Genomic DNA, 27,012 nt, shown 5'->3' with positions numbered 1-27,012 from the left:
TATTACCCTTGCAAAATAAATAACATGCTCATAGTGGCCGAATTGTCTTAATCTAGATTGTCACATGTTGCGGGTTCATGCATGTTAATCACGTTTAAGCTTTAACGAAACTAGGTATCGTGCGGCAGATGCAGGTTTTAGTTTAGTTTAATCGCTTTTATTTGTACGTTCCTTCTTCATGGATCCCAATTCGGTTGGATTGCCGAGCTTGGTTATGCATTAACTCATAATTAATTTCACTTGTTCAAACGTGTCTTCCTATGCACATGCATTCGGCAATTAGGTTTTTACGTGCATTTACCTTACGATTAGCTGAATGGTTTATGAATTTGTTGGCAGACAGCTCTCTATAGCCGTATGTCGTTGTAAGTGGCTTCAGGGCCGTACATGTGGAACTGTCCGGTATTACCCGACATGTTCCGGTTTGACATTTAATTGTTTTATCCCTTGTTAGTTTTCAGGTCAAACTGACTGGCACGCTTCCAGATCACGAAACACCCGGGAACCCAATTGAAGCCACGCTTTTCGGCTTGCTGTGTGTGAGGCACAGTACGTCACATTTTGTGTCAACACACTTTTTGGCACGCTCGGTGGGACAGTCTGCTAGGTCAAGATGGCATCTGAGATCAACAATGATCATGTTCTGGACGTAAGCATGGCAGAATTGCCAGATAATTACAAGGATTTAGTGCTACAAGCATGTGAGCAATACCAACGGAAGTGTTTGATGTCTTTTTCCAAAAACAAGAGCAATAAAGTGTTTCAAAAGCAGTCAATGCCAAGGGTTCTTCTTCCGCATCAAACTGATTACACTGAAGAGGAAGATGCTCAGAAGATGGCAGCCCTGATCTATAAAGCCATGGGAGAAACCATGACAAACCATCACACAGCTTTTCTGAATACCTTTCGGGCAATCATGATCAGTACTTTTGGTCCAATGGTTGATAAATACTTCGAAGAAAATGTTGGACCACTCAATGGGCCGACGCTTTTCAATGTTCCAAAGCATCAAGAGAGGCCTGTTGGAAAAGAAGTAGCGTCGCCTTCAAATATAGGTGGATTGACTCATACTGAAAAGCAATCACATCCCACCTATGGCCAGGTGGCATTTGGTACCACAGGGGAAGTGCCACCTTCGGCTTATAGAGTTTCTCCAATATCAAACAGATTGCAAAAGAATATGTATGGTGATGGGTATCAAGAATTTACTGATTACAGTGCTATCAATGCTATGCCAAATCCAGGGTATAGAAGTGTTTCAGGATTGCCTTCTGGAGTGCAAGTACAAGGAAATTAGGATCCAGGCATTGATGTTTTGATGCATAGGATGGCCGATATGATGCAAAATCAGTTCGGCTTGAAGCCAAAGAATCAATCCTATTCATACAAGTCTTCTTATCCAGAATGGTACAACAGAGTGGCGTTACCTCCAAGGGTGAAGCCTCCGACAGATTTAACTAAGTTTTCTGGTCAAGATGATACTAGTACCATAGAGCACGTCAGTCGATACTTAATGCAGCTTGGAGAAGCTGCTTCAGATGAAGCTTGGAGAATTCGATATTTTCCTTTGTCTCTTACAGGACCAGCTTTCACATGGTTCACGTCTCTACCAGCTCATTCCATTGGTACGTGGGCAGAACTAGAACAGAAGTTTCATTCATATTTCTATATGGGTACTAATGAGAAGAAGTTAGTTGATCTCATGAGTCTGAGGATGAGAACAAATGAGACACCATTGGAATATCTTCGCAGATTTAGGGAGACCAAGAATATGTGTTATTCTTTAAATTTACCAGATGATCAACTACCTGGAATAGCTATAGCAGGAATGTTACCGAATATCAGGGAGAAGTTGTTCGGTTTGGAGTTTGATGATCTTGGCCAACTTGCACAGTGTTTAGCAGCTATGAGTAACCAAGCCCAAGGATTTAGGAGAGATAATCGCTTTCAGAAGAACAATGCCACTAATGAGGTGTATCAAGGTTTTCTGGATGAAGCGACTGAGTATATTGATGAAGATGAGATAGCTGCAGCTGAGTTAAATTGGGCAAAGGAACCCACTCAAGTTAGTCAACGCTGGTTGAAGCAACAAAAGGGGACCTATGATTTTGATGTTACTAAGGCAGATAGACTTTTTGCATTGTTGATAAAGGAAGGGCGCATCAAGCTGCCAGAAGGACATCCTATGCTACGTCCTGAAGGAGTGAAAGACAAAAAGTATTGTGGTTTCCATAACACTAATTCTCATTCTATTAATGATTGCCGAGTATTCAGAATACGAATCCAGAAAGCTATCCAAGAGGGACATTTGAGGTTTGATGGTAAGATGAAAATTGATGATCAGCCTTTTCCACAAAATATGATTTCTTTCTCTGTGAATATGGTCTCTGCCAATGATCTCAAGGGTAAAGGCAAGGTGAAGGTGTTGACTTCTGATAGAGCAAAGGAGAGTGGTGCTGTTGACCCGGATCGGCAAGTCACCAGTAAAGAGATGCAGCAACGAATTTGGTTTCAGAATAGCCGAACCGAAAAAGGTCAAACTTCTGAACCCAGAGTTACATCACGTATTTTGCTAAACAAGTGGCAGAGGGAACAAGAGAAGGAATACTGTAAGAAGCAATGGTTTATGGGAGAACGCCAGAGGTATGAGGAAGAAGTATACCGAAGGGAGCAAGAAAAATACATGACAGAACAGGAGCAGTCTCATTGGGGTTGTTCGTTCTTTAGGCATTGTTGGAATGAAGGTTTGAGGTTGCCTGCAAGAAATAATTGTCCGGAGTGTAGTGTTTAGTACTCCGAGTATAGGTAATCTCGAGTCAACCGCCGTCCCGTCTATGAAAGACTTGGAACAAAGGTTCCTGATGATGATCGGCGCTTAAAGATAGGTGGCTTTGAGAATCAGCAAAGGAAAAGAGTTGCAGGTTCGGGTTGGATTCATAATAGAGTGCATGATGAGGAAGCTGACTTCTATAAATACGTATGGCAAAAAGGACAATGGTGTCCTCCAGGCCTGAGGAAAAGTCAGAAAAGAAGAGTGCAACGGTTGAGGAATAGGGAGCTGGAATTGGAAGTTGCCGAAACAAAGCAAATATGGCGTCCTAAAAAGAAGCCTGATGGATGTGGTCCTTCGGCTAATGCTTGCATGGCTTTCTTCCTCCCATCAGAGTTTATAGCTCCCGAAAGCCAAGATGTCCAAGAAGAGGTGTACTCTGATTTTGATGAAAGTGAATGTCAGGATTTGATGGCTCAGCTTGTATTAACACAGCAGGCTGTTTTTGATAAACCAATCAAGAATCGTCACTTGAGACCACTCTATTTAAAGGGATATGTCAATGGCAAGCCTTTAACTAAGATGTTTGTCGATGGAGGGGCTGCTATCAATATCATGCCTTATACTACCTTCAGGAAACTTGGGATGACTAATGAAGAATTGTTGAAAACTGACATGGTGCTCAAAGACTTTGCTGGCAATCCTTCCGATACCCGAGGTGCTATCCATGTCGAGTTGACCATTGGATCGAAAACTCTGATTACTACCTTTTTTGTCATTGATGGCAAGGGGGCATATAGTCTACTCTTGGGCAGAGATTGGATCCATGCTAATTGCTGCATTCCTTCAACCATGCATCAAATTCTCATTCAATGGATTGGAGATGATGTTGAAATTGTACATGCTGATGATTCGGTAAGTGTTGCTGCTACAGAGTCTACCTATTGGGAATATGAAGGCGTTGATTGTTTCTCCGGAAAAGTGTGGAAAGAAGGTCCTGTGAATGTTTTCAGCGAGGACCAACAGCCGATCCAAGCAGTCGGCTCTCATAGTAATTTTTAATGGGAAATCCTGTCGATGGCAACAAAGGAAAGTTGGGACGTGGTTTTATGTCGGCTGATAAATTGGAAGAAATTGATGTTGGTGATGATTCTAAGCCAAGACCGATGTATATTAGTGCAAAGTTAGACCCAGAATATAAATCAAAGTTGATAAACCTGTTGAAAGAGTTTAAAGATTGTTTTGCTTGGGATTATACGGAAATGCCTGGATTGGATCGTTCCATTGTTGAGCATCGATTACCCATTAAACCTGGATTTCGTCCTTACAAACAACCTCCACGGAAGATATACAAAGAGGAGGTATTAGCCGATGTAAAGAAGGAAGTTGAAAGATTAATAGAAGCAAACTTCATTCGGCCATGCAAGTATGAAGAGTGGATTTCAAATATAGTACCGGTATACAAGAAAAATGGAAAAATGAGAGTTTGTATAGATTTCAGAAATCTTAATAAGGCAACTCCCATGGATGGTTACCCAATGCCAGTTGCCAATTTGCTGGTAGATGCAGCAGCAGGTTATGAGGTCATTAGTTTTATGGATGGTAATGCTGGCTATAACCAAATTTTTATGGCAATAGAAGATATTTCGAAAACAGCTTTCAGATGTCCTGGTCATATTGGTTTGTTCGAGTGGATAGTCATGACGTTTGGGTTAAAGAATGCCGGTGCAACTTATCAAAGAGCTATGAATTATATTTTTCACGAGCTGATCGGCAATATTGTAGAAATCTACATCGATGATGTAGTAGTCAAGTCTAGAAATCATGAAAGACATTTAGCCGATTTAAGAAAGACTCTGGAGTGCACAAGAAAGCATGGCTTGAAGATGAATCCAAACAAATGTGCCTTTGGAGTTTCGGCTGGTGAGTTTTTGGGATTTTTAGTTCATAAAGGAGGAATTGAAGTTGGTAAGAAGAGCATGGAAGCAATAGACAAAGTTGTGCCGCCAACTAATCTCACAGAATTGCAATCATTATTAGGCAAAATCAACTTTGTAAGAAGATTCATATCCAATCTTTCAGAAAGAGTTTTACCCTTTTCCCCTTTATTGAAGCTCAAGAAAGATAAAAAATTTGTATGGGGTGACATACAACAAAAGGCTTTTGATGAGATCAAACAATATATGAAAGCACCACCTGTGCTGGTACCTCCACAACTTGACAAGCCTTTTAAGTTGTATGTGGCGGCCGATAGCCTAACGATAGGATCGGCCCTTATGCAAGAGTTTGAAGGAAAAGAAAGAGTCATAGCTTATCTTAGCCGAAAGTTGTTAGACCCGGAAACAAGGTATTCGGCTGCAGAAAAACTTTGCTTATGTGTATATTACTCATGTACCAAATCTCGGCACTATTTGTTGAATTCCGAATGCGTGGTGGTTTCTAGTTTTGATGTAATCAAGCATATGTTATCAATGCCAATTTTGAATGGAAGAATTGGCAAATGGATTTTAGCGTTGTCGGAATTTAATTTAAGATATGAATCGGCAAAGGCGGTAAAGGGTCAAATTATTGCCGATTTTATTACCCAACATCGGGATCTTTCTGTTGAAGTGGTAAGCATTGTGCCTTGGGCTTTGTTCTTCGATGGATCATCTTGTAACAAAGGTGGTGGTGCTGGTATTCTCTTGATTTCCCCACAAGGAAAGACTTTTGAATACGCGGTTCCTATTGAATTTCATGTTACTAATAATCAGGCAGAGTATGAAGCATTGATTAGAGGGCTTCGGCTTCTTATAGAAGTAAAGGCCGCTGCTGTCGAAATCTTTGGGGATTCTGAGTTGGTGATTAATCAATTGAATGGTCAGTATGAATGCAAGAACAATGTGTTAAGAGAATATTATGAGGAATGTAGAGAACTTTTGAAGAATTTTCTAGTAGTAACCTTGCATCATGTCCCTAGAGAGTGCAATGAAGAAGCAAATAAGTTAGCTCAAGCTGCTTCTGGATATCGAGAGAATCGGGAGATTTTTGCTATAGAAGAAGATGTTTTAAATACTGATCAAGTAGATGGTGATTGGAGATACGAAGTTACCAATTATCTAAAAAATCCATCTCAAAAGGTTTCCCGAAAACTCAGGTACAAAGCTCTCAAATTTGTGTTTCTTGATGATCAGTTATATTACAAGTCCATCGATGGAGTATTGCTCAAATGCTTAAGTCAAGAAGAAGCCAAGAAAGTGATGTATGAGGTTCACGAAGGATTGTGTGGTGCACATCAGTTGGCTTATCGGATGAAGTGGATAATTAGGAGAACTGGTTATTTTTGGCCAACTATGTTGGAAGATTGTTTTGAATATTACAAAGGGTGTCACAATTGTCAGAAATTCGGCAATATTCAAAAGGTTCCAGCGTCTGCTATGAATCCTATAATCAAGCCTTGGCCGTTCAGAGGATGGGGTATAGATTTAATTGGTCAGATCAATCCTCCTTCTAGTAAGGGACACAAATTTGTACTCTTGGCCACGGATTATTTTACCAAGTGGGTTGAAGCTATCCCTTTGAAGAAGGTAACGTCAGAGAATATGATCAGTTTTGTTAAGGAACATATAGTTTACAGATTTGGGATTCCTCAGACTATAACAACTGATCAAGGAACTCAATTTACTTCTTCAGAATTCTGTGACTTTGCCAAAAGTATGGGGATTAAGTTGTATAATTCTTCTCCCTATTATGCACAAGCTAATGGTCAGGCAGAAGCATCAAATAAGATTATGATTAAAATTATCCAGAAGAAGATTGATGAAAAACCAAGGAAATGGCACTTGGTTCTTAATGAAGCATTGTGGGCTTACCGAATGGCTTGTCATGGGTCCACTCAAACGTCTCCCTATGAACTGGTTTATGGACATCATGCTGTGTTACCATGGGAACTGCGGTCAGGATCAAGGCGAGTTATTTTACAGAAAGAATTAGCAGAAGAAAACTATAAGAATCTGATGATGGATGAGTTGGAAGATTTACATTTGATTCGTCTTAAGGCATTAGAAAATATTGAGAAAAATAAATTACGCGTCGCCAAGTATTATAACAAAAGGGTTAGGCTGAAGCAATTCGCAAAAGGAGATTTGGTGTGGAAAACTGTATTGCCGGTTGGAACAAAGGATAGAGCATTCGGCAAATGGTCTCCAAATTGGGAAGGTCCTTTCCGAATAGTAGAGTGTGTACCTGGCAATGCATACATATTGAAGACTTTATTTGGGGAAGAGTTTACCAGAGCTATCAATGAAAAATTTATTAAGAAATACTATCCCAGTGTTGAGGTTGGTTCATGAATGTAGATCAGAAAAACGACAAGGAAAAAATTGCCTTTGGCCTAAAAATCAGATACAAGACTGAGAATAGCCGATATCATTCATATCGCCTTTAGCACAAAATAGCCGATGCAGTTTGCATCGCCTCTAGCACAAAAAATGTTTGTCTGAAACTGGGTTGTTTTCAGCATTTTTTCTGACAGTCGCAAGTGGAATTTTACCGAAAAGAATCAAAGAAGTAAATATTATTCCAAAAGACGAGATTGTTTATAAAGTTCATCCTAATACAAACTACTCCTCAAATAACTTGTTGAGGACGGATTGGGGGTTTGTGATTTCGGCAAGGGCAGCAGCATGATCGTCGTAGGCCTCCAGACGCTCATCGATGTCGTCGACTTCGTCCGGGCGTCCTCCAACGAAGCCAACTGGCTGGGAGGAGTAGTCCTCGTTGGTTTGGGAGGTCATTGCCGCCAGCCCGAGAGAAGCGCCGAGGTGCACACCTTGGATGATGGCCTGATCAATGCGGCCGTCCACAGCATCAAGGCGTGCCTCGGATGTCTCCCCCTGAGCATTCACCTTGTCGGCAATCTTGTTCGCTGCCATCTTCAAGCGGTCATTCTCCGCGGAAAGAGCTGGGCATGAAAGAAGAAATGGGTCGGCAAGCAAAGGAAGTCAGGATGATAAAACTAAGTGAGGATATCAAACCGGTGATGGCGTCGCAGAATTGTTTCCGCTGATCCTCCCATTCGGCTTGATCGATGCCGAACTTCTTGGATACGTCGCCTAGCTCCTCCCGGGCTTCGTCCCTCTCCTGGTGAAACTTGAGCGCCTCCTCGTGAGAGTATGGATGGTGTGCATCTGCTGGCTCTGTCGAACCCCAAGGGTTGGAATGGTAAGAGCTTGAGGAGCTGGAAGATCCGGAGGAGCCGGATGATGGAGTTCCCGGTTGAGTTGCCGACACTGGAGGAAGGAGATGGTATTGGCTGGAGCTGATGACTCTTATCCTGATGAATGAGGAAGGGGAAATCGGAATTAATAGATGAACGAGGAGATTGCAAAGGGGGCAAAGAACCGAATCATACCCACGACGCCGGTAGCGCGACGCTCTGCTTCCTTCAGCCTCTCCGTCGGCAGGACGCTTGCCACGGTTGCCACTGTTCGTCATTTGCTTTGGTGGAGGTTAGGGTTTCCTTCTGGAATGAATCGAATGAAGGAAGTGGAAGAGACGGATGTGAGAACGCTGAGGCAAAGATAGTGATGAAGGCCAATGGAAAGGTCTATTTATAAGCCGAAGCGAAAGATCGTGGCGAATTCCACGGGGTTGTGGGGCGAGAATCCCGAACGGCGGAGTAGGTTTGTTCCCTTTTGGCTGGGCCGTTACTGGACTGGGCCAGGCCTGAGTTAAGTCGAACGTCGCTTGAATATCTCCATGATTTATTGGAGCCAACATTGTTCGGCTATACCCTCACAGTATTTGGATTGGATTCGTTCGGATATCGGAAGAATGGAGACAATCGGCTACATTCTAATCGAGTAATTTAAGGGAAAATGGCCGATTGCTTTTTTCCGAACGAATGAAAATAAGTGAACATAAAGTTGTTTAATCAAGGAAAAAAGGGTATCACACTTAAAGTTTATTACAAGCCTAATGTCTACTGGTTCAGAAGATGATTGATTGCTTCTATGGCCTCGGTCCTGATTCGGCTAACATTATCTAGCACTTTTTGATCTTCATCTTCGGAACTCTGGATGCTGGATAACTTATTTTTGATCTGCTGGTCTTCTTTGATGGTCGAAGCTATCTTTAGTGAAGTTGCTTCTATGTTCTTCGGCAGATTGGCTATATGGGCCCTGTGAGACTGAATTTTGGCATTCAGTTCGGCTAGTTGAGCTTCTAGTCTGATTTTTTCATCCTCCATGGATTTCAGTTCAGGCTCCAAGGTTGCCAAGGAATTTCTCGTAGTCTGGATATGAGAGTGAAGATCTTTAATCTCCAGCTTTTTCAAAGATCTATCCTTCTGCAGAGCGGCCCTCGAAGATATGTTCTTGGTTGCCCTTCTCACCATAGCAAAGTGATCATCAAGATGGGCTGCAGATTCTAGGGGAGCCTTGAGAGCAGAAGGGATATCTTGATCAATGAGTTCAAGGAGGTCTTTTATCTGGTCTGCATCCTGAACCAGACTAATGGTATCCTTATTCAGCAGAATAATCACTTCTTTTAGTCGAGCCTGATTCTCCAGTGATAAAGTTTGATGAGAAGTGATCTCTTCACCTTTCTCAATAATGTAGTCCTCAATAGAGAAGGAGTAACTGGTGGTCGGTTTAGTGATGTTCTTCTAGACAAAGAGGAAGAAAGAAGGTGTTAGCCGATTGGGTAATTTTGCTAAAATATAGTATGAGACAAGGCATTACCTATTGGGCTGATTGGTCATCAGGATGGGTTATACCCTGGCTTGCTGGAGGACTTGATTAAAGGTTCAAAAGAGATGGGTCTGGAGATTGATCAGGAGAAGTTTCCCTTGCCAGTTCATCTAAGATCCCATCTATTCTCAGTAAAGTAAATGATAATGAGCATAAGAGATAGATGTTGTTAAAGAGAAAGGAGAGGAGAATTGGTTGAACAGTGTTACCTATAGTCTCATCAGGTTTATGAGCCTTTGAACCTTCAGCTTCATGGGTCTCTGAAGTTTCGCTATCATGGATTTCTTCATCTTCAGTAGAAACTTCAGGGGTTGGTTCTGCAGGCGCTGAGGTATTACCCAGTATGGGAATTTCGACTTGTGGCTGCAATGGAAGAAGTGAGTGTAGAGGTAGTCAGGCTTACTGCTAAATAAGATGGTTGAACTGATAAGAAAACAAAAGGTTCATGCCTTAAGGGATGATCTGGCTTTCTTGGTCCTTGGTTTCTTGGGTAAGAGGAAACTTTCAGGTGTTTTCCTTTTGCTTTTTCCTCTGGAAGATGCAGCAGTTAAAGTAGCAGGAGTTCTCATGAGTGCCTTTAGAGGTGCTGAATCCAAAGTTGCAGAAGTTTTCATGAATTCCTTTAAGTTTGGAGCATCAAACCCCAGAGCAGGTTTGGGGCCAGCTGGATAGTACTGAATTGCTTTGGCAGGGGGAGTAAACTCAAGATCCTATGCATGACCAGATGTTAAAATAAGAAATGGATTCAAGAACAAGAAATGATGGGTATAGTGAAATTACCTCACTGTCAGAAGCAAAATCGGGTTGCAAGTTTTTGCATAAAGAATGAACTGATATATTGAAGATATGAGCATGCCATTCTTGCCACCAAGAGACAAAGAGAGGGTGAGCAACATCTATTAGCCCAAATGGAGATGGTTCGTATATTGGTAATTCCCATCCTAATTCAAAGACCTTCTTGGCTTCCATTCCTTCTGTTAGTACTTCCCTTGATTTTATGATTGTTGAGAAGAGGAATTTTGGAGGCAGTTGGCCGCATCCTAATTGTCTGGCCACCATGTTTGGATAATAGAATTCATAGGTGGATTGTACTAATCTCCCATGATGAAATTCGGCTGGCAAAGTGCAAGGTTTGATAAAGGAGTTGAAAATCTCTGTGGATTCTTGGCCTGAACAACCAATTTCATAGCTAAACTTGCAGGGCAAAGTCAGATCTTCATTCTCTCTGTAAGGAAACCAGAGCACATTGCCGAATCCTTTGAAAAATAGCTTGAAGAGATGACCAATGTCTATATCAATGCTTATAGATGCTGCTGCTTCCCCATAAGTCTGACAAGCCTTAACCTTTGCTGTGCTGCCTTCAGCATAGTTAACTGAGGGGAAACTTAGGTTGAAGAGGCTCACAGGGATTATCTGATGCATATATAGTTGGAGCCACATTTGAATTAGCCACCAGGGACTATTTACACAACAAATTTCTCCACCGTGGCGCATCTGAAGGGTGATCTGATGCATCATATGATAAGCAGACCCTAAAAGATATTTGCCTAATGGGATCTGGGTGCCTGCAGCTAAGTCTTCAGCCATTACCATGTGATTCAGGGTTGGTTCATTGGATTTTCCACAGAAGATGAATCTGCATAGCCACATATTCATGAAGGCTTTCAACTCTTTGTCAGAAACGGTGCCAGATGCATTCATATAGTTCTGGATATGTTTGATCCATCCACATCCAGAACTGACGGCTCTTTGATTACTCTTGCTCTTGTATTTATAAGGATATACTGGCAATGACACATTCAAACCAGTCATCATGAATACGTCGGCTAGAGTGATGGTCATAATACCATGACCAAAGATAAAGGCATTGGTGGCGTCAGACCAAAAGTGAGAAGCTGCTATCAGAAGGGAATCATTCCTGGGTGTCTCTGCTAAAGATAACTCCAGACAATGACTGATGTCCTGACTTTCCCAGTGGCTGCTGCTCTTCTCCAACATTCTCCTGTACCAGTTACGCCATCCGGTGATTGGGGGAAATGGCCAATTCTTGAATGTGTTTGGCCATCGGTTTGGTGAGGTAATCCCAGACTTAAAAGGAATTCTTTGGGTTTCCTTCTCAATGATTTTAGAAGGGTCAGGATTTCCCATTGGGTCGAGGAAATAGGAGTCGGGGTTGGCAGCATAAGGGATCAAAATCTGGCTCTTGTACTCCTTTAGAAGATGATTGAAATCAGAGGGGAGTAAATCAAAAGAGGAGCGGAAGGATGAGATGAAAGTTGCCGAATATAAATGAAGTTTACCTCTGGAATTTCGTCCTGGGTCACCATTGAAGATTGGAAGGAGGTCCGAGGTTGCGCTGAAAGCTTGAATTTTTGGGCAGCGGCTGCGGTTTTGAACGGTGATGACCTAGGAGGATGAAAGAGCTTGTGGTCAATTTCAGAATAAAACAACTTTTATCCCGAAATTGAGGGGGCATGTGTTAACACTGGATTTTGGTCGATTCTGGAAGATGACAGGTAGACCCACATGCAGGAAGAAGGGTGTTTGGCAAACAACGCAAGCGGTCGGCTAAATGCTTGTGCGGTCGGTTATTCTGGAAGGCGGTAACTCCATTCGGGAAAACAGAAGATGGCAGGCAAGACCGATCGGAAAGATGAGAGTTGTATTAATAAAGGAATCTATAAGTTTAGGGTAAGGAATCGTAAGTTTCTAAGTTTGTTTAGAAGTTCCTTTGTAAATCATAGTCCTTTAGGACTCACATTTTGTCTAGGGTATAAATGTTGACCCTCGACCATTGTAAGAAGGGTTCACAACCAAATCAATACAACCGGCCCCGTGCCAACTTTCGAGTCCTCTTGTCGTGTCGTCGAGTTCTTCGAGAGGAATCATCGATCCGTCGACCTCCGTAAGTTCCGACAACCTTGTTATCATGTTTAGTATCATACGGTGGATTTAGACATGGTGCAAGCAGTCTTGTTTGTTTTCAATGGTCGTGCGGCGGATCTTTGCTTAACAATCAAGAAGTCTTTGCTTATGCTTTGTTTATGAGTAGATACCGTGCGGCAGGCGTTTACTCATATGCTTAGTGAAGGCGAGATAGTTATCGGCTCTATATTAGATATGGCAAATCTAAATAGATTCATTAAGTTATCCAGTGTTGCATGTTTTAAACCTCTTATATATTTGTAACACACTTCTGCCCAATCTAGATTGATATTGTTCGGACTTCTTTCTCTTGTGGTTTTACTCGTGCTTCAACGATCATTGTCTATTCTTATATTACCCTTGCAAAATAAATAACATGCTCATAGTGGCCGAATTGTCTTAATCTAGATTGTCACATGTTGCGGGTTCATGCATGTTAATCACGTTTAAGCTTTAACGAAACTAGGTATCGTGCGGCAGATGCAGGTTTTAGTTTAGTTTAATCGCTTTTATTTGTACGTTCCTTCTTCATGGATCCCAATTCGGTTGGATTGCCGAGCTTGGTTATGCATTAACTCATAATTAATTTCACTTGTTCAAACGTGTCTTCCTATGCACATGCATTCGGCAATTAGGTTTTTACGTGCATTTACCTTACGATTAGCTGAATGGTTTATGAATTTGTTGGCAGACAGCTCTCTATAGCCGTATGTCGTTGTAAGTGGCTTCAGGGCCGTACATGTGGAACTGTCCGGTATTACCCGACATGTTCCGGTTTGACATTTAATTGTTTTATCCCTTGTTAGTTTTCAGGTCAAACTGACTGGCACGCTTCCGGATCACGAAACACCCGGGAACCCAATTGAAGCCACGCTTTTCGGCTTGCTGTGTGTGAGGCACAGTACGTCACATTTTGTGTCAACAACTGCCATGTAGAGGAGTGAACCAATCACAAGATGAATACTAAATCAATCATCGAGAGAATACCAAAAGGAAGAGACAACCAATTTTTCTCCCGAGGTTCACGTGCTTACCGGCACGCTAGTCCCTGTTGTGTCGACCAACACTTGGTGGTTCGGCGGCTAAGAGGTATTGCATGAACCTCGTCCACACAATTGAATAGCGCAAGAACCTACCCATAAGTGAGGTAACTCAATGACACGAGCAATCCACTAGAGTTACCTTTTGGTGCTCCGCTGGGGAAGGCACAAGACCCCTCACAATCACCACGATCGGAGCCGGAGACAATCACTAAACTCCACTCGATGATCTTCGCTACTTCAAGCCATCTAGGTGGCAGCAACCACCAAGAAAAACAAGTGAATCCCATAGTAAAACATGAATACCAAGTGCCTCTAGATGCAATCACTTAAGCAATGCACTTGGATTCTCTCCCAATCTCACAAATATGATGAATCAATGATGGAGATGTGTGAGAGGACTTTGGCTAAGCTCACAAGGTTGCTATGTCAATGCAAATAGCTAAGAGAGTGAGCTTGAGCCAAACATGGGGCTTAAATAGAAGCCCCCACGAAATAGAGCTGTTGGCTACTCAGTCCACTGAAAAACAGGGCGAATGATTTTAGAAGGGTCAGGATTTCCCATTGGGTCGAGGAAATAGGAGTCGGGGTTGGCAGCATAAGGGATCAAAATCTGGCTCTTGTACTCCTTTAGAAGATGATTGAAATCAGAGGGGAGTAAATCAAAAGAGGAGCGGAAGGATGAGATGAAAGTTGCCGAATATAAATGAAGTTTACCTCTGGAATTTCGTCCTGGGTCACCATTGAAGATTGGAAGGAGGTCCGAGGTTGCGCTGAAAGCTTGAATTTTTGGGCAGCGGCTGCGGTTTTGAACGGTGATGACCTAGGAGGATGAAAGAGCTTGTGGTCAATTTCAGAATAAAACAACTTTTATCCCGAAATTGAGGGGGCATGTGTTAACACTGGATTTTGGTCGATTCTGGAAGATGACAGGTAGACCCACATGCAGGAAGAAGGGTGTTTGGCAAACAACGCAAGCGGTCGGCTAAATGCTTGTGCGGTCGGTTATTCTGGAAGGCGGTAACTCCATTCGGGAAAACAGAAGATGGCAGGCAAGACCGATCGGAAAGATGAGAGTTGTATTAATAAAGGAATCTATAAGTTTAGGGTAAGGAATCGTAAGTTTCTAAGTTTGTTTAGAAGTTCCTTTGTAAATCATAGTCCTTTAGGACTCACATTTTGTCTAGGGTATAAATGTTGACCCTCGACCATTGTAAGAAGGGTTCACAACCAAATCAATACAACCGGCCCCGTGCCAACTTTCGAGTCCTCTTGTCGTGTCGTCGAGTTCTTCGAGAGGAATCATCGATCCGTCGACCTCCGTAAGTTCCGACAACCTTGTTATCATGTTTAGTATCATACGGTGGATTTAGACATGGTGCAAGCAGTCTTGTTTGTTTTCAATGGTCGTGCGGCGGATCTTTGCTTAACAATCAAGAAGTCTTTGCTTATGCTTTGTTTATGAGTAGATACCGTGCGGCAGGCGTTTACTCATATGCTTAGTGAAGGCGAGATAGTTATCGGCTCTATATTAGATATGGCAAATCTAAATAGATTCATTAAGTTATCCAGTGTTGCATGTTTTAAACCTCTTATATATTTGTAACACACTTCTGCCCAATCTAGATTGATATTGTTCGGACTTCTTTCTCTTGTGGTTTTACTCGTGCTTCAACGATCATTGTCTATTCTTATATTACCCTTGCAAAATAAATAACATGCTCATAGTGGCCGAATTGTCTTAATCTAGATTGTCACATGTTGCGGGTTCATGCATGTTAATCACGTTTAAGCTTTAACGAAACTAGGTATCGTGCGGCAGATGCAGGTTTTAGTTTAGTTTAATCGCTTTTATTTGTACGTTCCTTCTTCATGGATCCCAATTCGGTTGGATTGCCGAGCTTGGTTATGCATTAACTCATAATTAATTTCACTTGTTCAAACGTGTCTTCCTATGCACATGCATTCGGCAATTAGGTTTTTACGTGCATTTACCTTACGATTAGCTGAATGGTTTATGAATTTGTTGGCAGACAGCTCTCTATAGCCGTATGTCGTTGTAAGTGGCTTCAGGGCCGTACATGTGGAACTGTCCGGTATTACCCGACATGTTCCGGTTTGACATTTAATTGTTTTATCCCTTGTTAGTTTTCAGGTCAAACTGACTGGCACGCTTCCGGATCACGAAACACCCGGGAACCCAATTGAAGCCACGCTTTTCGGCTTGCTGTGTGTGAGGCACAGTACGTCACATTTTGTGTCAACAACTGCCATGTAGAGGAGTGAACCAATCACAAGATGAATACTAAATCAATCATCGAGAGAATACCAAAAGGAAGAGACAACCAATTTTTCTCCCGAGGTTCACGTGCTTACCGGCACGCTAGTCCCTGTTGTGTCGACCAACACTTGGTGGTTCGGCGGCTAAGAGGTATTGCATGAACCTCGTCCACACAATTGAATAGCGCAAGAACCTACCCATAAGTGAGGTAACTCAATGACACGAGCAATCCACTAGAGTTACCTTTTGGTGCTCCGCTGGGGAAGGCACAAGACCCCTCACAATCACCACGATCGGAGCCGGAGACAATCACTAAACTCCACTCGATGATCTTCGCTACTTCAAGCCATCTAGGTGGCAGCAACCACCAAGAAAAACAAGTGAATCCCATAGTAAAACATGAATACCAAGTGCCTCTAGATGCAATCACTTAAGCAATGCACTTGGATTCTCTCCCAATCTCACAAATATGATGAATCAATGATGGAGATGTGTGAGAGGACTTTGGCTAAGCTCACAAGGTTGCTATGTCAATGCAAATAGCTAAGAGAGTGAGCTTGAGCCAAACATGGGGCTTAAATAGAAGCCCCCACGAAATAGAGCTGTTGGCTACTCAGTCCACTGAAAAACAGGGCGACCGGACGCGCCGGTCAGATCGACCGAACGCTGGACCCCAGCGTCCGGTTGTGCGATGCATGCCACGTGGCCCCTGCTTCAAACGTTGATCACCCGATCTCAATGGTCATCAGTACATGTAAGTTGTGACCGGACGCGCTGCTTCAAAGTGACCGGACATGGGACCCCAGCGCTCGATCATTTTCAATAAGGTTCCATTCACGACTAGACGCGTCCGGTCATGCCTGACCGGACTCACCCAGCGTCCAGTCACTCATCGTCTCCTCTATGCGCCACCACATTAGCATACGTCAGCACTGATCGTACGCAGGCCCTGAGCGTCTGTTCACACTTCACGCAAGCGTCCGATCAAAAGACCGAGACTGCACGCTCACTGTTGCTATTGATCGGACGTAGGACCCCAGTGTCTGGTCACTGCATGACCAGCGTCCAGTGCACTATGTGAAACCCTGTCTTTTCTGTATAGGGCGTTGGTGGCACGTCGGACTGTCCGCACTCTACGGGCAAACACTCCGCCGATGGAGTTTCGAACCCTTGCTCCCAAGTGCTAAACATAATATGTATCACCTTTGTGCATATGTGTTAGCATATTTTCACAAATATTTTCAAGGGTGTTATTTTTAAGGGTGTTAGCACTCCACTAGATCCTAAATGCATATGCAATGAGTTAGAGCATCTAGTGGCACTTTGATAACCGCATTTCGATACGAGTTTCACCCCTCTTAATAGTATGGCTATCAAACCTAAATGTGACCACACTAGCTAAGTATCTTAATCATCAAAATAAAAAGGCTCCTACCACTTATACCTTTGCCTTGAGCCTTTTGTTTTCCTTTCTCCTTTTCTAAGTCCAAGCACTTGATCATCACCATAGAATCACCATCATCATGTCATGATCTTCATTTGCTTCACCACTTGGAATACTGCTACCTATCTCATAATCACTTTGATAAACTAGGTTAGCACTTAGGGTTTCATCAATTAACCAAAACTAAACTAGAGCTTTCAATCTCCCCCTTTTTGGTAATTGATGATAACCCTTACACAAAGATATGAATTGAGATTTAATTGAATCCACGTTGCTTGCCCAAGCATATTTACCATGTGTAAAAGGATATGGACAAGTTTCATGAATCCCATATTGTAGCAATTGCTCCCCCTACATATGTGCTAAGAGTTTGGATTGAAGCTTGCACATTTGCTTAGATAGGAAATATATGAGACAATGTCTACCAAATGATGCTAAGATATAAGAGATAAACCTTTGAAGCGTGATACCAATCGGAGTGCACCAATATACCATCCTTAGCACCATTAATAACTAGACATACACAAAAACTAGAATACCCCATGAGATCAATATTACAAGTAAGGGTCTAGTTTCCATAAAATGAACATAAGTCTAGTTACTTTAGCCTATGCATGCTAGTTTTTCATTTCACCATTCAAGCATATAACTAGCATACACCACACCAGCATGGATATTGAAATTTAAAACTTGTGCCATGCAAGTAAATATATGAAATGCACACTCAAATGCAACATACAAGTTTATGAGCTTGCTCCCTCTACTTGTGTGCATTTTTTATTGATCCCCTTACAATGTCATTTCATTTGTTTTCATTTGTTTGTTCCTCCTATCTTTGTGAATTTCTCTCCCCCTTTGTCAATAATTAGCATAAAAGGCGAGCTCAAATTATAGAGGTTGAGGTGAAACCATGTGAAATGAGGATCATTTTCCTAATTTGGTTCAATCTAGATCACTTGCAAAAGATATTTAACTCGGTTTGATCCAAGGACAAGCTTCTTCACACCTCCAAACGAGGATTATCTTGTACCATATTGAGTTAAACATTTATAGCTTATTTTCTAGATCAAACACTAGGTTTACAAGCCCACAAACATGTCATATACTACCACTAAATCATTTCAAACATACAAGCAATAGTGGTACCATACAAGCATTAAATTCATTTGATTTTCATGAATGGGCCTAGGACATGATAGGAATGACTAGATGCACTAAGCAAGTCCTTAGCAATGGATGGATGACATGTCAATCAACTTTACCTTGCTTTGCTCGAAGGAGAGGCATGTCATATAATGGGGGTGCATCAACATATATTGGAGAAGTCAAGTATATTCAATTCATTCCTTAGCTTGCAAAACCTCTTCTCATCAAGTGGCTTGGTGAAGATATCGACAAGTTGATCTTCAGTACCCACACTCTCAATGCAAATGTCCTATTTTTGTTGGTGATCTCTTATGAAATGATGGCGAACATCTATGTGCTTTGTTCTTGCATGTTGAACCGAATTGTTGGTTAACTTGATTGCACTCTCATTGTCACATAGCAATGGCACTTTCTTAAACTTGATTCTAAAGTCACTCAAAGTGCTAAACACAACATGTATCACCTTTGTGCATGTGTGTTAGCATATTTTTACAAACATTTTCAAGGGTGTTAGCACTCTACTAGATCCTAAATACATATGCAATGAGTTAGAGCATCTAGTAGCACTTTGACAACCGTATTTTGATATGAGTTTCACCCCTCTTAATAGTATAACTATTGAAACTAAATATGATCACACAATCTAAGTGTCTTGATCACCGAAACAAAAAGGCTCCTACCACTTATACCTTTGTCTTGAGCCTTTTGTTTTTCTTTCTCCTTTTCCAAGTCCAAACACTTGATCATCACCATGGAATCACCATCATCATGTCTGATCTTCATTTGCTTCATCACTTGGAATAGTACTACCTATCTCATAATAAATTTGATAAACTAGGTTAGCACTTAGGGTTTCATTAATTAACCAAAACTAAACTGGAGCTTTCAATATTGCGCTAGCCTACTAAAAATACAAGCCACCTACCACAATTCTAGTATCTATAGTCTTTATTCACATAAAGGCTATGTCACTACACTAAGTTAGTGAGCTCTCAAAGACTAATTAAAGAGCCTCACTAACCACTAGACTCGACACAAGCTTGCTCTCAATACTAACTACACTAAAGAGCGAAACAACACTAGAAATGTAAATACAAGGTAGGGGATATGATGTTTATACCGCCATGTCGAGGATAGAGCCAATCACAAGATGATGACAATCAATCACAATGAATACCAAGAAATCCTCGGACAAGATGACACAAGATTTTTTACCAGGGTTCACTTGCTTGCCGGCAAGCTAGTCCTCGTTGTGGTAATTCACTCACTTGGAGATTCATGTGCTAGTTGGCATCATACGCCAAACCTGCAATCGGGTGCCGTACAACCAACATAAGATAAGGATCACACAAGCCATGAGTAATCCACTAGAGTACCTTTTGGATCTCTGCCGGAGAAAGGTCAAGAACCCCTCATAATCACCACGATCGGAGCCGAAGACAAGCACCTTCCTCCGCTCGACGATCCTCACTTCACCAAGACATCTAGGTGGCGGCAACCACCAAGAGTAACAAGCGAAACCCACAGCGAAACACGAACACCAAGTGCCTCTAGATGCAATCACTCAAGCAACGCACTTGGATTCACTCCCAATCTCACAAAGATGATGAATCAATGATGGAGATGAGTGGAATAGTTTTGGCTAAGCTTACAAGGTTGCTATGCCAATGGAAATGGCCAAGAGAGTGAGCTTGAGCCAGCCAAAGGGCTTAAATAAAGAGCCCAATGAATAGAGCTGTTGGTCTCTCACTTTAGCCCAACAGGCACTGACCGGACGCACTGGTCGGGGCGACCAGACGCACCCGAGCCAGCGTTCGGTCCCTGGATGGCTGCCACGTGGCCACTCGGTTCCACCGCATCCACACGATCTCAATGGTTGAAATTTCCCGCCTGAGCGATCAAGTGATGATCGAACGCCACACGTAACGACCGGACGCACCACCTGTGAGTCAGGTCAACGGAAAACCGCGTGCCACTTGTTAGCGACTGGACGTGCCGATTCTTTCTTCCGAGCCGCGTCAGGTCGTTTCCAGAGAGTTCCATGAGCGCCTAAAACTCGATCGGATGCGTCAGGTTCGCCCTGACCGGACACAGCCGAGCTACGTCACCGTACGTCATATGTGACCGGACTCACCCCTGTGCGCCAGGTCACATTTTGACCCAACGTCTGGTCACTCCACCAACAGACTCCGAGCGCGCCTTCTTCATTTATAATTGACCGGACTCACCACCCTGCGTCCGGTCACTTCGACAACAGAGTCCGGTCAGTGTTTTTCAGTGAAAAACAACTTCTTCACTTCTCCACCTTTACTCAAATGTGCCAACCACCAAGTGTATCATCTTGTGCATATATGTTAATATATTTTCACAAGGGTGTTAGCACTCCACTAGATCTAAATGCATATGCAATGAGTTAGAATATCTAGGGATACTTTGATAACCGCATTTTGATATGAGTTTCACCTCTCTTAATAGTATGGCTATCGATCATAAATGTGATCACACTCGCTAAGTGTCTCAATCACCAAACCAAAAAGCTCTTATCAAATTTCACCTTTGCCTACATTTTATTTTTCTATCTCTGCTTTTTCAAGTCCAAACACTTATCATCACCATGGTCATACCATCATCATGATCTTCACCATTGTTCCACCATTTGAAATAGTGCTAATTATCTTATGATCACTTTAATAAACTAGGTTAGCATTTGGGTTTCACCGATGACCGGGAAGCGACGGTCACCGGAGAACGGGGCGTCGGAGTTCGGATGGAGGAGGGTGCGTGGAGTTCGGATGGAGGACGGGCCGCCGTGAGTGACGCTGACGCACCGCACGCTCTCGCGTGGGCTGTGTATCACGGCTCGGATCGAATGGACAGCAGGTGCGTCCGGACGCTGGCTTGCGTCAGGGCGTCCGGCGCTACCAATCCCTTCCCCCGCGGTCCTGGTCGTTGTTCCACCATGCGCAGATGGCCCTGGCGATGGCCATGAGTCCACGATGTAGACGCTGCAGTCATAGATGTTGCCCTGACTCGGGATGGTCCAGCATTGCCCCTCCATCAAAGCAGAACTGCAGATCATTGCCCCTCCTCAAGGAATCACTGCTTGACTGCGTGTCGATACGGAGCGTGTCGCCGAGGCAGGCGTCGACAGGGAGGGGGAGGTTGGACGCGCTGCGGAGGCTATCGTGGTCGTTGATGAAGCATGGCCTCTTCTTTGCTACTGCATTCGCTCTTTTTTGGTTGATTCACTAGAATCTTATCAGAGCAGAGAGATGGCGACCGCAGCCCGGTTGCTCCCGCTGAAGTTGCACCACTGTTGCTTCTCCCGCTACCACCCACTTCTCCACCACTGTCTCATCACCATCTAAGGCTCCGAATGAACATTCTATTCTGTTCCATTCATCCACATGGTTCAAATCAACTGCTAATTACAAGTACGGTATGCATTCTTGTGTTGCACTGGGTCAAAACTCTCTTAACTGATGAGCACCCCCTCCTCCCCTCCCACTAATCTATTATTCATCGCAGAAAAATACAGAGAAGAAACACCAGCAACTGAATTGAAAGGGGGCAGTTTCAGCAGCACACTAGTGGCATCGGAATCGGATGCAGATTGATTCATACAGTATATGTACATCGACAACAGCTACTCTGTTATTTGCCACTCTATGATGCCCACTGATGTCCTGGAACAAGAACATACCATTTTCTAGCAACCAGCAAGCTAACTATTCTTTCCAAATTCGTTCAAGAAAATGCAACTGCCTCCATATACTGGAACAAAGTATCTGATAATACCATGCATCGTCTGTCCTCGTTTCTACTCCTGCATCGTCTCGTCAATACCATGCACGTCACACATCACAACCTCTGTGCTTGTCGACGACAATGGCTTCCTGGGGGGACAAGGCTTGCCTGGATTCAGGTGGTTGTGTTCACCACTGTACACAATTTCAGCGATTTGCCCATCTATTGTCGTCTCCACCTTCCTCTTCACAGGGCAGCTAGGGTGAGTGCACTTGTAGTAGCTCCGTGGGAACTCGCTGCCTTTCACTTTCTTTTGCCCATATTTCCTCCAGTTGTACCCATCAAGTGACAAACGGCTGCGCATGCCAACCCGCCCGGTGGTTTGGCATGCTGTTACATGGTCACAACACGTGAAATGCTCTGCATTGACTTCCACCTCCTCAGATATGGCATCCGACCCGGCATCCTGCAAGTTAAGTTTAGCACAGTTCAAACAAGATTACATGATGATACCCTGGATAGTTCAACAATCGCAGATTTGACAGACAAATATTTGAATTTAGAAGGCTCCAATTCACAAAAAGTTGTCGTTATCAAAATACATGAAACGTCTTTCCTCCTGCTGTCCATCCTTGTTTGAGACAAACTCTGACCAACACAACAAATTTAGAGCATATTGACTATATTTGGGGGTTAGTAACAAAAAAGTATGCAAAGCTACTTTACTTGCTCGAGGACAGCGAAAACCCAAGCTGAAAAGAAAAGTAAATTTCTTATATGCAGTGAACAAAAGTTCATAAGCAGACAGCAGCACAAATGCAGCTGATAGCCTCATACCCCAAGCAGTAAGGCACCACAGACCATCAAAAGGAGACATTGACAACAGGTCCTTGCATTGATATGTTGAGATTGACAAATCACACGTAAACAAATCTCGGTGTGATGGTAATGATAATGCATTGTAAACATAAATAGCATGCTGTATAAGACAACTGACCAAACTCAAGGACCATAACAATTTTCATCGATTCTGGTTGTTCTAAGAATTATTGTCTACATTCTCTGAATGGTTTTATCCACCTTTACTTGATACCCAACATAATGCATAAGAGGATCCATAAAGAGAGTTTTCCGGGAGAACAAAAACTAGGTACATTGCCCCGAAAGCTTTCCTTTTTTTTTTTTAATATATGCTTGGAAAAAAAGGGCGTACCCAGTGCAGAGAGCTCCCACTCTGTGCGGGGTCTGGGGAAGGGTGTCAGTGGCAAGCCTTACCCTCGCCTGTGCAATGCGAGGAGACCGCGACTCGAACCCGGGACCTTCTGGTCACAGGCAGTAAGACTCTACCGCTTGCACCAGGCCCGCCCTTCATAAAAGATGATTCATGCTTCTGCAATATGATAATCATCAAGCGAGATATAAACCTCATATTTCAGGTAACCTTCAAGGATATCTAAAAGCATTAAGCATTCCTGCTCCCTTAAGCTTCACTTTTGTTAGAAAGTCCATCAGTTCATTCTTACAGAAGTCATTGGGCCAATTTACAAATGAATTGAGGAAACATTAGTAAATGTTAATTTCTGCAATGCACAAACAAAATGTCAGGAACAGTCACCACTTACCAGGTTACACTGAAGGGTAAACTTTCTTCATGTGACTTAGTTGCGCCCACTTCAAGTATTTGCATGCAAGTGCTGTTAATAACCTACCTGCAAGCAACAGAAACTCCAGAATGTAAATCCATTCCATGCTATGTGCAGCTTGCAAAACACGTGGCTAAACTTAGTACTAATGTAAAACCATTCCATGCTATGTGCAGCTTGCAAAACATGGCTAAACTTAGTACTAAAGATCATTTCATGCTAGCACAGCAACCTTAAGATTTAAGATATCTATGATGGGACTTAAAATAACATAAATGTTGACAACAAAATACATTCTGAAATGCATCATTGAACTAAGACAAGTGAAGAAGGATTCAAATCTAAAGACTCACGCTTGTCATCAATCAGGAGAAAGGGAATTTGTATCTTTCATATTTAGTCCTAAATTGCTTGCTAACAAATATGTGTAACCTTTATCCTTCTGAAATATTAGAGAACAGTAGTATAAACGTTCTGGATGTCAGTATATGAGAGAAACGAAGGTGCATATGTGTAGCAGCATTGGAGACAAGCTTTTATTCCTTTTGTTTTGATGGGGGCATCAGAGACAAGGCTTAGCTCGAGTAACAGACAGATTTGAAACAATTGATTAGCCAGCACATTTAAAGGGCAAACCTGAAGGTGAAGCATGCAGTTGCTTAACTCAGTTATTGCGGCTACCTCATAGCAGGATTCCCACAATTGTCATTCTGTACCACCCAATCCTCCTCTTCAATGGATTCAAAGACACTTGCTCGCAGCTGGGACTAGTCATGCAGCCAGAAACATCGTGACGAAGCTAGTCAAAGTATGTGGATTTGATGGACACAAAGCAAGGGATATTACATATCTGCCTTCTGCATTGTAAGCTTGTTTCAGTTCAACAAAGAGCACAGGTTTGAATTATCTACCATCATGCAGCACTTTACAGTTCAAATCTGACTATCACATCAAAAAGATAAAAACATGCAGTTTAAACTATTACAACACATTTGATAATACACCATGCCAAAGTGGTTCTAGAGCTGCTGATATAAGAAAAATAACAGAAAATTTTAAACTATAAATGGACATAATTGATCTCAGGTAAAACAGGTTCAAGATTACCTAGTTCAACACCAGCTGTTTCCTGGATGTTATACTAGCATGTTTTGCAACAAAATATCATATTGAGTGAAACGTTTGAGTAAGAGGGACATGTGAAAGCACATGTAATTTAGCTCTCGAATTCTAAAATTCCAGTGAATTAGTTTCAAGAAATCACACATGCACTCCTCGACCAACCATTTTTCTCTCTTATCAAGCTCAAGTGTCATCCAAATTCCAAACACACAAAGAAATACATGTATAGCACTGGCCTAGTAACCAAACTCCAAATGAATAGAACTTCAGCACGAACCCAGCCAAAGCACCTGTAATGTAGTTCTCAAATCCTGAATTCCAGTGAGCAAAGACCTTGATTAATTAAGATAAAGAAGAGGCACCAGGTTTGAGAAATCCCTACCAGCAACTAATCTACTGCCTATCATTCTAATGACCCTGGGTCAGTGTCGCCCTTGGATGGGGAATTGGCCTTGGCCTTCTCTTGGATGAGAGTGTTGATTAGCTGCAGCAAGTCTGCCCTCATGGCCTTGACGCTGTGGGCGTCCACGTCCCTCCTCACCGCCTGGAACCAATCGCCTTCCCGGTGATACTGGCCATTGTTCCACCAGGCGCACAGAGCCCTGGCGATGGCCATGACATAGACACCGCAGTCATAGCCATTGGTCTGCCTCGGGGTGGGCCCCTCGATGAGCGGAACAGTGTCCCTCTTGGAATCGCTGCCTGACAGCAGGGGGCGGAGTGCGTCGGCGAGGCGAGCAGCGACGGGGAGGTTGGGCGCGCCGGGGAGGCTGTCATGGTGGACGAAGCGGGGCGCTGAGGGGCTAGTGGCCTTGTCAAGGATGAGGAGGGTCCAGTGGGAACCGCCCTCGGCGATGGAGGCATCGGGGTTGTCGTTGACAGGGAGCAGCACGAGGCGGCGGGAGGCAAGGCGGAGCGGGTCAGCGACAGCGGCCGAGTCAGGGAGGTTGGAGAGGAGGTAGGGGATGGAGGGCGGGAGCAGGAGGAGGTCGTCGTCGTCCTGGAGGTCGGCCGAGAGGTGTGCGAAGTAGAAGGCGATGATGCGGTCGTTGATGAAGCACGGCCCGCGAAGGATTGCAAGGTCGGAGCGGATGAGCACCACGTCACCGTAGCTCAGCACCCGCTCCTCTCCCTCGGAGTTGGAACCAGAGCCCATTGCCGTCGCTGCTGCTCGTGCTGGACGCGCGGACCGCAGTAGCCTGTACATTTGCAAATTAGTTCTTGAGAAAATATTCAAATAATTTCTGAATAGCTGCGGTCTGAAAATGAAACGGACTGATGTACACAAAGATGACTATTACTTTGGAAATCAGCAGGAAATGGTGATCTAGTGGAAACATGTATGAGTTGGAGTTGGAAATTAGAGACTGTACTACTACTACCATTGGAACTGAAAATTGAAGTATTCGGGTAGCAGAGACTAGAGAGAAAGACCTCGAGTTGGAGCTGGAGCAGCCTAGCAGAAACGAATCTCCTGGATCCTAGCACTGAGACCGGACTGCCGGAAGCCCGGAACCCGAGGCAGTTCGTTCCTCACGCCAAAGCCCAACCGCGCGAGCGGCGGTGCCGCCGGCCTTGCCCCTTGCCCGGCCGGCTCTCAATCCGATCGAGGCCCCGAGCGCTTGATCTGGCGAGCTCAACCAGGGCGGCGGACGGATCCGAGGGATGCGGCACTCCGGACGAACGAGTCAACGAGCGCAAGGCTCCTTCAGTCGTTCCGCTGGTGTCGGTGTGTTCTAGTTGGGTACTTGGGCCTTGATGTTCCTGGGGTACTTGGGTTCCTGGACCACAATGAGGCCGTGGTCCTAGGCTTAGGTCCACGACCACTCCAGGACTCCACACCGATTTTTTTTTTGTTTTTTTGCCCTTTTTTTTTTGAAAGTTTTTCACAAATATGTCTCTGGAGGTATTCTTTTAAAATCTAGACCCTCACCTTGGCGCTAGAGTAATTAGCGCCGAGCTTACACGTCTCAGCGCCAGAGTATCTCGGCACCAGAGTATTTGGCGCCTAGCTGTTACGTGGTGGTGATATGGCAGCCAGCATGGCGCCGTAGACTTTGGCACCGAGCACGACGTCAAGATCTATGGCGTCGTTGTGCTGTTTCAAATCATCGCCCCCTTTCCTAGTCGAGGCTTCTTTCTCCTCCTTCTCGGGTTTTTTGC

The 27,012-nt window shown here is 43.5% G+C and overlaps 1 protein-coding gene across 5 annotated transcripts; it reads right to left on the bottom strand.

Annotated features, from left to right (window-relative positions):
- Positions 1–21,912: 21,912 nt before the first annotated feature.
- Positions 21,913–26,598, bottom strand: LOC136476338 (NEDD8-specific protease 1-like). Of its 5 annotated transcripts, none has more exons than XR_010763531.1 (4): positions 26,284–26,598; positions 25,232–26,048; positions 24,364–25,139; positions 21,913–23,793 (listed from the first exon to the last, which is right to left on the bottom strand). XR_010763531.1 is itself a non-coding variant. In XM_066474130.1 (3 exons), exon 2 carries the CDS (start codon positions 26,003–26,005, stop codon positions 25,253–25,255), a length of 753 nt encoding a protein of 250 aa, XP_066330227.1. In that variant the 5' UTR covers positions 26,006–26,048; positions 26,284–26,598; the 3' UTR covers positions 24,569–24,584; positions 25,232–25,252. The 5 variants fall into 5 exon arrangements, 1 of the variants encoding a protein (XP_066330227.1); XR_010763532.1 differs by having other exon boundaries at positions 24,364–24,494; XR_010763530.1 differs by having other exon boundaries at positions 21,913–23,602; positions 23,707–23,793; positions 24,364–26,048; positions 26,284–26,597.
- Positions 26,599–27,012: the final 414 nt, after the last annotated feature.

The sequence above is a fragment of the Miscanthus floridulus genome, chromosome 8 (genome assembly GCF_019320115.1).
Source record: "Miscanthus floridulus cultivar M001 chromosome 8, ASM1932011v1, whole genome shotgun sequence".
NCBI classification, from domain to species: domain Eukaryota; kingdom Viridiplantae; phylum Streptophyta; class Magnoliopsida; order Poales; family Poaceae; genus Miscanthus; species Miscanthus floridulus.
The sequence above is the reverse complement of the archived record's forward strand: the minus strand, read 5'-3'. Positions and strand labels throughout refer to the sequence as shown.